Source organism: Apodemus sylvaticus, chromosome 1 (genome assembly GCF_947179515.1).
Source record: "Apodemus sylvaticus chromosome 1, mApoSyl1.1, whole genome shotgun sequence".
NCBI classification, from domain to species: Eukaryota; Metazoa; Chordata; class Mammalia; order Rodentia; family Muridae; genus Apodemus; species Apodemus sylvaticus.
In genome coordinates, this window is record NC_067472.1 from 180,785,415 (window position 1) to 180,797,952 (window position 12,538).

General features: G+C 45.7%; 1 protein-coding gene across 1 annotated transcript; it reads right to left on the reverse strand.

The window, feature by feature from the left end:
• Positions 1-10,930: 10,930 nt before the first annotated feature.
• On the reverse strand, positions 10,931-12,110 carry LOC127682710 (major allergen I polypeptide chain 1-like). The gene is made up of 3 exons (XM_052179292.1): positions 12,050-12,110; positions 11,744-11,931; positions 10,931-10,960 (listed from the first exon to the last, which is right to left on the reverse strand). The coding sequence occupies exons 1-3, from the start codon at positions 12,108-12,110 to the stop codon at positions 10,931-10,933; spliced, it is 279 nt and encodes a 92-aa protein (XP_052035252.1).
• Between the last annotated feature and the right edge of the window lie 428 nt (positions 12,111-12,538).

The window sequence follows — 12,538 nt, forward strand, 5'->3', positions numbered from 1 at the left end:
CTTCCAGACAAGTGAGAGTGGGACCCTCGCTCACCCCAATCTTAGTCCCATGTAGATCTCTAAGTGGGGCCCTGAGACAGACCTAGGGGTCTTTGGGAGGCAAGGAACTGCAGAGGACGATTGATACTTTCTGCTCTGGGTTACAACACTTGGGATGGGTGGGTCGGGGAGGTGGACTTGTGCTAGTGATGATGCTTAGTTGTACAGTTGAGGCTGAGGCCAATGGAGGACTTTTCTGAAGGGTCAGCTATGTGGGCCTGTCCACTCATGTAAAGTGTGTGTCTCATGGAGACCATGTCATATCTGTGAGACTGCAGTCTTTGGGAGGGCAGGACTATGGGAAAAGATAGTGAAGGCATTTGTAGATGTGTCAAGAACACTTGAGCCTGTTTCTGGCAGCCTGTGGCCTTACAATGATGTCTGTGTTTGCAGCAGAAGCATGCCCTCCTTTCTTCAGGGTCTATTTTTCAATACTCTTTGAAAGTAAGAACATGATGAAGTCCCAACTTTCATTGTTTGATGTTTCTACTGAGGAATTGGAGGCCTTTGAAAAACTCCAGGGTTGCTACGAAGCGGGAGGTGTTTACAAAATTCATCTCAATCCTCAAATTCTGGTAAAGTCCTCCCTAACCTCACTTACTCTCCCATGCAGTAAATTGTGGAAGGCTGTGTACAAATGATCAATGTGATCATTAATACATGTCAGATGACCTGTAACTGAGGATTTAAACCCTTGATCACCATAGCACAGGTCAAAGTAGCATGCCAGGTATACATCCAGTCTGTTCCATGCAGGTTCCTGCAATTCACTACCACATGCTAGGTAAACATGGGGTTCTTACCCATAGTAGGAACAGGGGAGTCTTTATTCTAGCCTCTGCACACGTACAGTAATCACAGGTCTGTGCGAAGATACCAGAAACTTCTGTCTACTTACCAGGGTCCTCTTTGGAACCTCCCTTGACTCTACTCCCCTGCCTCAGATGGAGGCGCCATCCATTCACATCATCTGAGGTATAGTCAGAACCTCCCCCAAAGGCTTAAATTCCACCCCTATGCCCAGGGATTGTCTGCCACTGCCTACCACAGCTGAGATGCCTCCTGTTGCCTCTTGTTTCAAGCATAACGGAATCGCAGAGACATATATTTTGAACAGGGCAGCTCTCATCCTGTTCCCCAAAGTACTTTTATTTGAGTGTCAGGTCCGGCAAAACCACAGTGTTATCCAAAAATGAATTTCTTGTAACAAGCCCCCATGGGGGATGTATTTTTAACATGGTCATACTGCCAATGTGCATGGGGTGATGTGCTCAGGTATTGGAGACATCACCAAACTCATACTCAGCTATCACGTCTCTCTCTAGACCTAGCCCCCATCATGACTCCTGGAACCTTCTCCCCTTCTTTCCTGTCTGGCTATGGAGGCTTTCAGGTTTCCTCCTGAAGGCTGTGGGTGGCCTCCAGTTCCCTTGAGGCAGAGTCTGTTGCTGGAGACCTGAATCACTGCAGAAGATTTTCTTTCTTGTGGATGAAGAGTGATCTCATTCTGGGTGGTTGGGGAGCCCTGCTGAGGTCCTGCACATTGACTGTAGCCACCTCTGTTTCTGTCTGTCTGTTTTCCAGGAATCCATGCTCCTCAGCCCAGAATGCCTGAAATACCATGGCAGTGATATGGTCTAGAATATTGTAGATCAGCTCATCAACTTTAAGGCCCTTACAGTCTAATGGGCTTGGGCAACCCATCTTTGCACCATGTCTGATTCGAGTGCTGTCTTGCTGTCCTGTCCTTTTTCCTGAAGTTGGATTCCTGACACCTGTGCCCTCATCTCTTCAGCTGATTTTAATAAATTCCTGTAGCTCTGTTCTGTGCCCCATGTGTGTGTGTGCTTAACGGGAGTCCTGTGAGGTCTTCAGAGGATCTGGGAGTCAGTGAGATTAATGACTTGTGTGGTCACTCAGAGCAGAGTGACAGTCCCTGATTAGCCAGGTGATCCTGGGAGAGCCCTTGCAACCTTCTTTTTATGATGCTATGCAGTCTAGGTTGGCCTTGGACTCACAGAGATCCATGTGTCTCTTCCTCCCAAGTGCTGGGACTGTAGGTGTGCTCACCCATGCTCAGTTTACTGCAGCTGTGTGGTACTGTGCAGACTGGGGTTGTCTGAGGGAAATTACATGTAAGAAGCCTTAGACTTCACCAGATTGCAGGACAGAAAGGAGGTTCACCGACACCTCATGTGTTGCCTATGGGCTTTATCAGAGGACTGTGGGCTACTTGTGTCCAGTTATAACAGGGGAGTAACTCAGGGATCACATGGGTGTGTTTCTCAGATTCTCTTGGTTTGCTAGTGAGAGTCATCATTTGCCACAGCCTGGTTGACTTAGCAATTTCCAGGACAGCCAGGTGTACATAGAGAGACCCTCATCAAAAACAAAACCAGGGCATAGAGAGATGGCTCAGCAGTTAAGAGGTGGCTGCTCTTCCAGATGTCCTGAGTTCAATTCCCGGGGAACCACATGGTGGCTCAAAACCATCCGTGACCCTCTTCAGGTATACCTGAAGACAGCAAAAGTGTAGTCATAGTCATAAAATAAATAAATAAATCCTTAAGAGAAACCCGTACCTTAATAATAACACTTCAATGGGGAAAGAGATAGATGTCCATGCCCAACTAAAGGGAAAATAGGGAAGGGCTGGGAAGAAGGTTCGATGGGCAGAGTGCTATTGTGTGTTATTGGGGACCTGAGCTCAACTCCCAGAACCGGTGTAAAGTCAGACTTGTTAGCATGTGTCTGTAGTCCTAGTGCTCCATTCAAGAGATGGGAGGAGACAGGTGAATTCCCAGATATTTGTAGGCCATCTGGCCTGGCAATTCACAATGTCAGACAGTCAGAGAGCTGTCTTAAATGATGACTGAGGATTGTCCCGTGATCTCCATGCACACTGTTCCATCTGCTTGCCCTCTCTCCCACATACACTCAAACTCCCAACAGCAGCCACACAGCTAAGAGGGAGAGGAATGGCAAGCAGTGTAAAGGGAAATGATGAACTCCAACTGTTATAATGGACAAACAGCACAATACCACAACTCTTTTTTTTTTAAAGGGAGAAGGATGTAGGTCTTTATCTTATTTTATTTATTACAATTTTCTACAGATTAGATACTGTGCAATATTCAAGTAATTTACACTGATCATGTGCCAAAATCCGTTGTGTATTTTCTACTGGAATGTGATATGTGGAATGGATTCTCAGATTTACCTCATAGTACTTAAATTTTGCACAACAAAATGCCCCAGAACATCTGATTCATCTTTACAACTTTACATCTTTACAAGTGCTGGGACTTGGCAATGGAAGGGCTGTATTTCACCCTCGGTACAGGCTTTTCTCAGTTGCCAAGAGACTGGCTTCCTAAGCAGGTGTCTACTTACACTTAGTACCAGCTGCCACCTCCTTACTGAGCCAAATCCAAACTGCAAAATGAGAGGAACTCCTACAGGTGCTTCTCCACAGGTGATATTAGTAATATTAGTCAGTTTGTCAACATGTACTGAAAAACAGATTTGAGCAATGTATACCACAACTCTTAGTCTGTTTAAGTGTGGCAAAAATTGTGAAGACTTGTTGAACAGAGCAAGTGCTGGTGAGCGGGATTAGGGACTGAAAGTCATACAAACAGGACACATTGGTCAGTGTGTAAGACTGACAAGCATGAAGCCATTTCTCTGTTCATCTGTTTCCTGATGTGACATGATAACACCTAAGGCTTCCTAAGGAAGGCAGCTAGTCCTTGGGAAGTCAAATGTCCCCCCCCCCCAGGGACAAAGCTCTCACAGGCAATCCAATGATTCCTAAGCAAACAGACCACCTCCACCTTTTAATGCCCAAGCCAGTATCTTTCCAAAACATCTTTCCAGGCATGGTCCTGAACCTGAACACTATTGAGATTATTCAAACCAATAAATCCAAGAACTGTTTGCTGTGCCCATGGATCCCCAAGAAAAGGTTGAGGCCTCCTCTTCCTCATGTTTTTCTGTCTCCTGCTCAACAATGGTCTGTCTGACATAGGTCTGTGTGTCATGACGTGTGTACCTTCGCTTGGGACATGTTTGTATTATAATCCTTCATTGTTGACCTGTGCCATCATGTCTAGAAGGTAAAGTCTAACATGTAGAAGTGAGACATGCAGGCCTTGATGTCTGGATGTTGACGCATGGAAGAGAGGGACAGGCAAATGCTCAGAGCAGCTTTATTTGCAATGGTCTCAACCAGAAGGCTGCTAAACGTCTTTGGACAAATGACATGGGAGAAACTGTACACAATCCCACACTTGAGGTTTAATGGAAAATCTTCATGGTTATACAGGAATGAAAGACACTTATTTTATTTACAAGAACTTCTCAAAGGGGAAAACATATCAATGAACACCAGGATGGGCAGTTAGGAAAGGGGTGACTGTAAAGGAGGGCACATTAGGACCAGTGAAGGTAGGTGTTCATTATCATGACTACAGTGATTTCTTGGGTTTATACATTAAATAATACCTACCATGCCAGGCAGTGTTGGCACAGGACTTTAATTGCAGCACTTGGGAGGCAGAAGTAGAAATATCTCTGAGTTGGAGGCCATCGTGGTCAACAGAGAGAAATCCAGGACAGCCAGGGCTACATATAGAAATCTTGCCTCACAATACAAAACCACCACCACCACCATCCACAACAACAAACCTCTTACATTTTATAATTTATGCACAGTAGAGGGCACATCAATTCTGCTTCAACTGAGCTTTAATAAAAGAAATGGTTCAGTACAAAAATTATTTTTTAAACCGTATGTCTTAGTCAGGGTTTCTATTCCTGCACAAACATCATGACCAAGAAGCAAGTTGAGGAGGAAAGGGTTTATTGACCTTACACTTCCACGTTGCAGTTCATCACCAAAGGAAGTCAGGCCTGAAACTCAAGCAGGTCAGGAAGCAGGAGCTAATGCAGAGGTCACAGAGGGATGTTTCTTACTGGCTTGCTTTCCCTGGCTTGCTCAGCCTGCTCTCTTATAGAACCCAAGTGCACCAGCCCAAAGGTGGAACCACCCACAAGGACCCTCACCACTTGATCACTAATTTGGAAAATGCCCCACAGCTGGATCTAATGGAGGCACTTCCCCACTGAAGCTCCTTTCTCTGTGATAATGCCAGCTTGTGTCAAGTTGACACACAAAACTAGCCAGTACAATTGACCCCTTGTCAACTTGACACACATACACATCACTATTATTCCTCAACCCTTACTTTCTTATTCATCCCCAAGATCTAAATTACTTTAAAAGTCCCACCGTCTTTACATATTAAAAGTTTAATCACCTTAAAATATCCAATATCTTTAAAATTCAAATTCTTTTAAAAGTTCAAAGTCTTAACTGTGGGCTCCACTAAAATACTTTCTTCCTTCAAGTGGGAAACATATCAGGGCACAGTCAACATCCAAAAGCAAAACTAAAACTCCAAATGTCCAATGTCTGGGACTCATGATCTTCTGGGCTCCTCCAAGGGCTTTTCTAGCTCTGCCCTTTGTAGCACACAGTTTGTCTTCTAGGCTCCAGCTGCCTGTACTGCACTGCTGCTGCTGTTCTTTGTGGTCATCACATGGTACTGGCATCTCCAAAACATTGCTATCTTCCACTGTAATTAGGCTTCACCAACAGCCTCTCATAGGCTCGCTTCATGGTGAGAAGCCTCTGCTCCTATGCATGACCCCTTCAAGTCCTGGGCCATCAATTGAAACTGAGGCTGCATCTTCACCAATGGCCTTCCATGGCCTCTCACTGTGCCAAAAGCCTCAGATGCTCTTCATGACCCCTTCATGCCTTCAAGTTGAGTACAATGTGGTTGACTCTTACACAGTCCCAAGTCCATCCACAGCACAAAATACAACTGTGGCGATCTCTGGAACACACTCTCTGTGCTCTCAGAAAACACTTCCAAGAAGATTTCCTCTCAGTGATGCTGGTCTCTTCTTAATCACTGCTAATTTCTTAGCTCCAGCTAACCAGCATCAATAGTCCCAGTAACACAAAGGTTGGCTTTAGTGGTTCTGGTATCTTGTTACTCACAGCTGATTCTTCAGCCCCAGCTAACCAAAACCACAGAATCTTCACAATCAAAACATGGCCACTGTAAGAATCTTTAATCTTCCCTCTGAAATTTCACAAGCCAGGCCTCCATCTTTTGCACTGTTCTTAGTATTGTCTTCCAAGCTCCTACAGAACTTTCAACAGAGCTCTCAATATTCTAATGGCTTTTCTAGCTCAAAGTTCCAAAGTCCACAGTCCTCCCCCAAACATGGTCAGGTTGTCACAGGAATACCCCACTATGCTGGTACCAATTTGTCTTAGTCAGGGTTTCTATTCGTGCACAAACATCCTGGCCAAGAAGCAAGTTGGGGAGGAAAGGGTTTATTGACCTTACACTTCCACGTTGCAGTTCATCACCAAAGGAAGTCAGGACTGGAACTCAAGCAGGTCAGGAAGCAGGAGCTGATGCAAAGGTCACAGAGGGATGTTTCCTACTGGCTTGGTTCCCCTGGCTTGCTCAGCCTGCTCTCTTATAGAACCCAAGAGCACCAGCCCAAAGGTGGACCTACCCACAAGGGGCCCTCACCACTTGATCACTAATTGAGAAAATGCCCCAAAGCTGTATCTCATGGAGGCACTTTCACAACTGAAGCTCCTTTTTCTGTGATAACTCCTGCCTGTGTCAAGTTGACACAGAGAACTAGCCAGTACACCATCACAAAAATCTGATTTCCTCTATCTATTGGAAAATCAAATGCCCACTGGTCCCACAGTCTTTGGAAGAGATGTCTTCTTTGACTGAAGCAAAACATCAGGAACAGTAAAGACTGGCTTTGAGTTCCAGGTCAAGGGACTATCATATCTTTTTTTCTTTCTCCATTTTCTGGCCTGTGTATCCAGAAACATTTGAATATTTGCTTATAGAGAAAAAAAACCTGAGAAGGCCCTCATTGCTCACAGTTCTTAGAGCCTTCTTGGGTTTGCCACCCTCCATTTTTACTAATCGAACCTGGTGTAATTATTGCAGACTGCAATGGGCTTGTTCTACACCTGATACCCTCAAAGGATTATACAGGAAGTCATACATGTTAAGCTTGGAACACTGTGCGACATGATACACACCAGCTTCCAGAACTGAGCCTGCTTCAGTCGCAAGGACCAATAGTGATAGGACTCTGGAAAGGGATTTGTGTAGATTCCAAGATCATTGGGCCTACTGACGCCTCTCACATACATGTCACCCATAGCTCAGGTCTCCACGCTCATGTCTAGACGCAATCAACTTGTGAGTGATGGTTGTATCAGATTGGCCACTTTGGCAGTCATCTCTGCTTTCAGTCATTAAACTGTCTGAAGAAGTTGCACACTTCATGAATGTCAAGGTCTTACTCCAAAGTAAATCTTCTTATATCAAAGGAGGGAGAGCCAGTTGCTTAAGGTCTCCTTCATTGTGAGTTCTTTGGTATATAAAGAGGCTGGCTTTTTGTGATGGTTTGTATGTGTGTGGCCCAGGGAGTGGCACAATCAGAAGTGTGGTCCTGTTGGAATAGGTGTGGTCTTGTTGGAGTAGGTGTATCACTGTGGGCATGGGCTTTAAGACACTTAACCTAGTTGCCTGGAAGCCAGTACTGTGCTAGCAGCCTTTAGATGAAGATGTAGACCTCTTCCTGTACCATGTCTGTCTGAATGTTGTCATGCTCCTGCTTTGATGATAATGGTCTGAACCTCTGAACTTGTAAGCCAGTCCCAATTAAATGCTGTCCTTATAAGAGCTGCCTTGGTTATGGTGTCTGTTAACAGTAGGAAGATCCCAGAGATGTGGGTGGGGTTCAGAGGTAGAGCAAAGACTGTGGGAATGGCCAACCAATAACCTGTCAAACTTGAGACCCATCCCATGGGCAAGCACCAATCCCTGACACTATTAATGATATTCTGTTACGCTCATAGGCACAAGTCTAGTATGGCTGTCCTCTGAGAAGCTCCAAACAGCAACTGACTCAGACAGATGCAGTCACCCACTGCAAAACAGTGAACGCTGCTTGGGTACACCTACATAATAAGGGGAAGGAACGCTGGCCCCAAAGGGATAAGAACTCTACAGTACGACCAACAGAGTCAACTAACCTGGTCCTGTGGGTCTCTCAGAGACTAAGTCATCAATCTGGACCTAGGCCTCTTTGCACATATATAGCAGATGTGCAGCTTGATCTTTATGTATGTCTGGAACAACTGGAGCGGTGGCTATTCCGAAAGCTGCTGCCTGTCTGTGGGATATGTTCTTTTAGCTGGCTGCCTTGTCTGGCCTCAGTGGGAGAAAATGCACATTGCCTTGCAGAGATGATGTATTGGAGGGGAAGGTAACCCAAGAGGGGCCCACCCACTCAAACAATAAGGAGATGAGGAATGAGAGGAAGGATTGTGGGATGGGGTAGTGAGCAGGCTGAATTAATTAATAAAACAAGCAAAATAGAACAACAACAACAAGCAAACAAAAAGAGGCTAGCCTTGCAGGGGGTGGGAAGAGCATTTTACATTCTTTGCACCTGTGAGGTTTCTCTCTACTATGCGTCCTCTAATGTTGAGCAGGGGTTAATATAAAGCTACGGGATTTCCTGAACTCGCTGCCTTTGTACGGCCCAGTATAAACTCTCTAATGCAGATTAAGGGAGGATAGTTAGCTAAGCATTTCCACACAATGAATGGATTCATGTGTAGTAAAAAATAGCAAAAATCCGATGCTTTGACACTTCCTAGATCAATGAGTTGTTAGATGACAGACACACTCATGCCCTTTATATTTACAATAAGCCTTAAGCATCAAAATAGTTGGGCAGTGGCACACCAACTCCAGTAGAATCTGTGTGATGAGTTCCACAGACTGAGGCATTAGACTTTAAAGGAAGGAAGTCTTCTGGAACTGATTGTGGAACTCTTGGCCAGAGCAAACATATTGAGCCATAGTTCTCATGGCAATTTATCTGTTTTGTTTTCTTTCATTCCTTAGTGACAGGTTCCTGGTAGCCTAGGTCAAGATCTCAAGCAAGTATTAATGGGCAAGAAACCATCCCTTGAGATGGGGTCACTCACATGACTTTATCCTGGGGGAAACCAACACTTTACTTTTTAAATCATTTACAAAATTATTATGATAGACATAAAATTTACCAACAATAAAATTCCATATGGCTATGTGTGTCATTGGAGGTGGTTTTGCTATATAGTAAAAGAAAGCCTTAAGTAGAAAGAATTAAAATAGTTTTAATTTATGTGTTGAAGGTTCTAAAAAAATCAGGCATTAGATGTTGTGAACAGATACCATGACCAATGCAAGTTTTATAAAAGATATTTAATTAAGGCTGGCTTACAGGTTCAGAGGTTCAGTCCATTGTCATCAAGGCAGAAGCATGGCAGCATCCAGGCAGGCATGGTGCAATGCTCCAGACCTCTAGAGTTGTATTAATCTGCACAGTGGAAGTTTTAGACCCTTGGCAGATCCCCAACACCTCCTCCAAGCCTGATGGCTTGACTTTATGGTCAACTTGACTAGATTTAGAGTCACTTCAAAGGAGGCGCAACTCTGAATGCCTCTGCAAGGACATTTTCAAAGTGGATTAGCTGAGGCATAGAAGGCCCATTGTATACTATGAGACACCAGCCTGCAGAGGAGGAGCCTGAAGAGGAAAGGGAGAGAACCAGAAAGTACCAGTATGGCCTTCTTTCTGCTCCCTGGTCTACCATCACCCCAACTGCAATCGCACCAGGGTATCTTTCATCCCTTGCTATGTTAGACTGACACTTCCAGAGGCTGAGGCCAGATGAACCATCCCCCTTTAGGCTGTCTCTGTCAGGTATTTGACACACAGTGTAGAGAAACACTAATCCAGCGATCTCACTCTGTACTGGCTGGTTTTTTGTGTCTTATCACTGAGAAAGGAGTTTCAGTTGGGTAAGTGTCTCCATGAGATCCAACTGTGAGGCATTTTCTCAATTAGTGATCAAGGGGGAGGGCCCCTTGTGGGTGGATCCATCCCTGGGCTGGCATTCTTTTGTTCTATAAGAGAGCAGGCTGAAGCAAGCCAGCAAAGAACATCCCTCCATGGCTTCTGCATCAGCTCCTGCTTCCTGACCTGCTTGAGTTCCAGTCCTGACTTCGTTTGTGATGAACAGCAATGCAGAACTGTAAGCTATGCAACAGATAGAGACAGTCTTTTTTTTAAATCTGTAGAAAGAAGCATAGTAGACAAGCCTCCAGGTTCCTCATGTGTAGTGAGGAGAGTTAAATCACATCAACTTGACAGTTCCTAAACCACTCCTTGGCCCCAGAGAGGCAGGAGGCCCCCCTTCAGAAGCAAGCTGTGGCTAGACTCTGGTGAGTTGGAGGCATGGTTCATAGACATCAGGCCTCAGTCTATGCAAGATGGCCTCCTCCTGTGCTGTTTGGTTTGAATCTGGTTTCCTTTTGTACCCAGTTCCTGTGCTGTAAATTTAGTCCCCAGTGTGGTAACATTAGAGATGGTGTCATGAGGAAGCAGGATGATTAGGTCTCTGGGGTGTTGCTCTAGGAAGGGACAAATCCTATAGACTGGGTGACTTTAGGCTGGAGAGCATTCACACACTGACATGGCCACATGACTCATGCTATTTTCTGACTCTAAGCTGGTGAACAGGTCCTCAACAGAGGTTAAAAAGTGAGGCCAACCTGTGATCTAAAACTCCAGGCTCCCCTGTGAATTGCAAGGCTTTTATTGTTGGATTTCTGTTTCTAGACACCCTGGGGGAAGGGGTCCGATTTGCTATATCTCTGCAGGTGAGCAGGCAAGTGGTTCCCTTGAGTCCTCCTTGAGAGCAAAAAGGTTCCCATCAACAAAAGTGGCTGGCTTTAATTCTTTCCTGCAAAGAGAAAGCCAAATGAGGCCTCAGAGGTAAAGGAGAACTCATGCCTCACTGATCATGCACTGAGAAACCTCCTGGAAGGACCGGCAGCCAGTTTGCAATTACTCTTGTGTCTTACCAGGACCAGGGAGCCTGGTCCCCAATCTGTTGAGACTAGCTCTGTAAAGAGCCTCCAATATAGCCAGATGGGAAGAGCCATCTTGTGGGACACCATAGGCACCTGTGGGACAGAAAGGGGAGAAGCTGACAGGGCTCCATGTGAGCCTGTGTGTAGCTGGGGCATCACAGGGAACTGACTCCTGTCACATGGTGATTATGACCCTCACAGTTCTGCAGCTGAGGCAATGACTTATCCTACCAGTTCTAGGGACAACATGGGTTCACTTTAATTCTATCCTCGAATGCCCCAGGCCTGGCATCCACACAGTGGCCTGAAGGTACCAAGAACAAAAAAACAGAGAACTGTTTTGGGGCTGGTGTGGTAGGCTTGAAAGGTCAGGATAAAAGAGCCAGGCTGCGGAAGGGTGCCAGGCCTCAAGCTTGTGCAGCTAGACTTGGAAGGCTGTGTCAGGAAGACTGATGGAGGCCACACTTGAGCTAGGATCTAGTGTGGCTTGTCTGAGCTGAGCAGCCCGGCCCCATTCAGGCAGCCTGAGAGTCCCTTCCTGTCCCATCCTCCTGCCATCCTCAATCAGGTGTGTCACATTTCAGTATTCCCAGAGAAGCTTCAGAGGTGGAGAGGGCCACAAGGCATGCCCCTAGCCAGACACAGAGTCTCACAATGACATTGGCTATGTGTGTCTTGTCTTCCTCTGTCAACTTGCTATAGACACAGTTCTTCATTCTTTCAGCCTCTTCCAGTAAGACAGTATTATTAGTGTATGCTTTCACATGCTTAAGGTAGTCTTCTAAGGTCCCGAGAAAAAATAGTTCAACTTTTGTCTCTATAACTGGGCAAAGGCCACAATCTGGAACACAAAAACAAGGTCACCCTCCTTTGAAAGTCAGGCATCAGCATAGCCCAGGGGATAGAGGGAGTTAGAGCCTGGAGAGCCTGCATCCCTGGCCCCACATAGTAATACCCACCTCCTCCTGAAGTCAGGAACAGGACATCCCCGAGGAGCACCAGAGCACCAGCGAGTTTCATGGTAATGGTGGCAGGTGCTCCCTCCCATCTTGATGCTCTTTTTTCCCTGCCCTAGTCTACTCAGTGGGCAGGGGGCCTATGCTGAGACCCTCAAGACCCCTTCCAGGACACATCTTAGAACTTCCTGGGACCCCGTGTTTGTGTCCTAGGAAGGTGTATATTTTGGCAAGACAATAGGATCCTAGTCAAATACCTGGCTCAGTCTAGTCCTGTTCTTAGTGATCTTAAGGTCACAAGTCATGTGATGGTCAAAGGAAAGTATGACTAGGGAGAGGGTCAAATGGCCTCTTAATCAGACCATGAGAAGTAAGGCCTGTGTCCCGCCCATCTCACTGTGAACCTCAATGTTTAGTTAAGAGCTGTACTCACAGTCTGTGTCTAGACAAGGCAGACTTCAGACCACTGTCCATGTGACCCCTGCCCTGTCT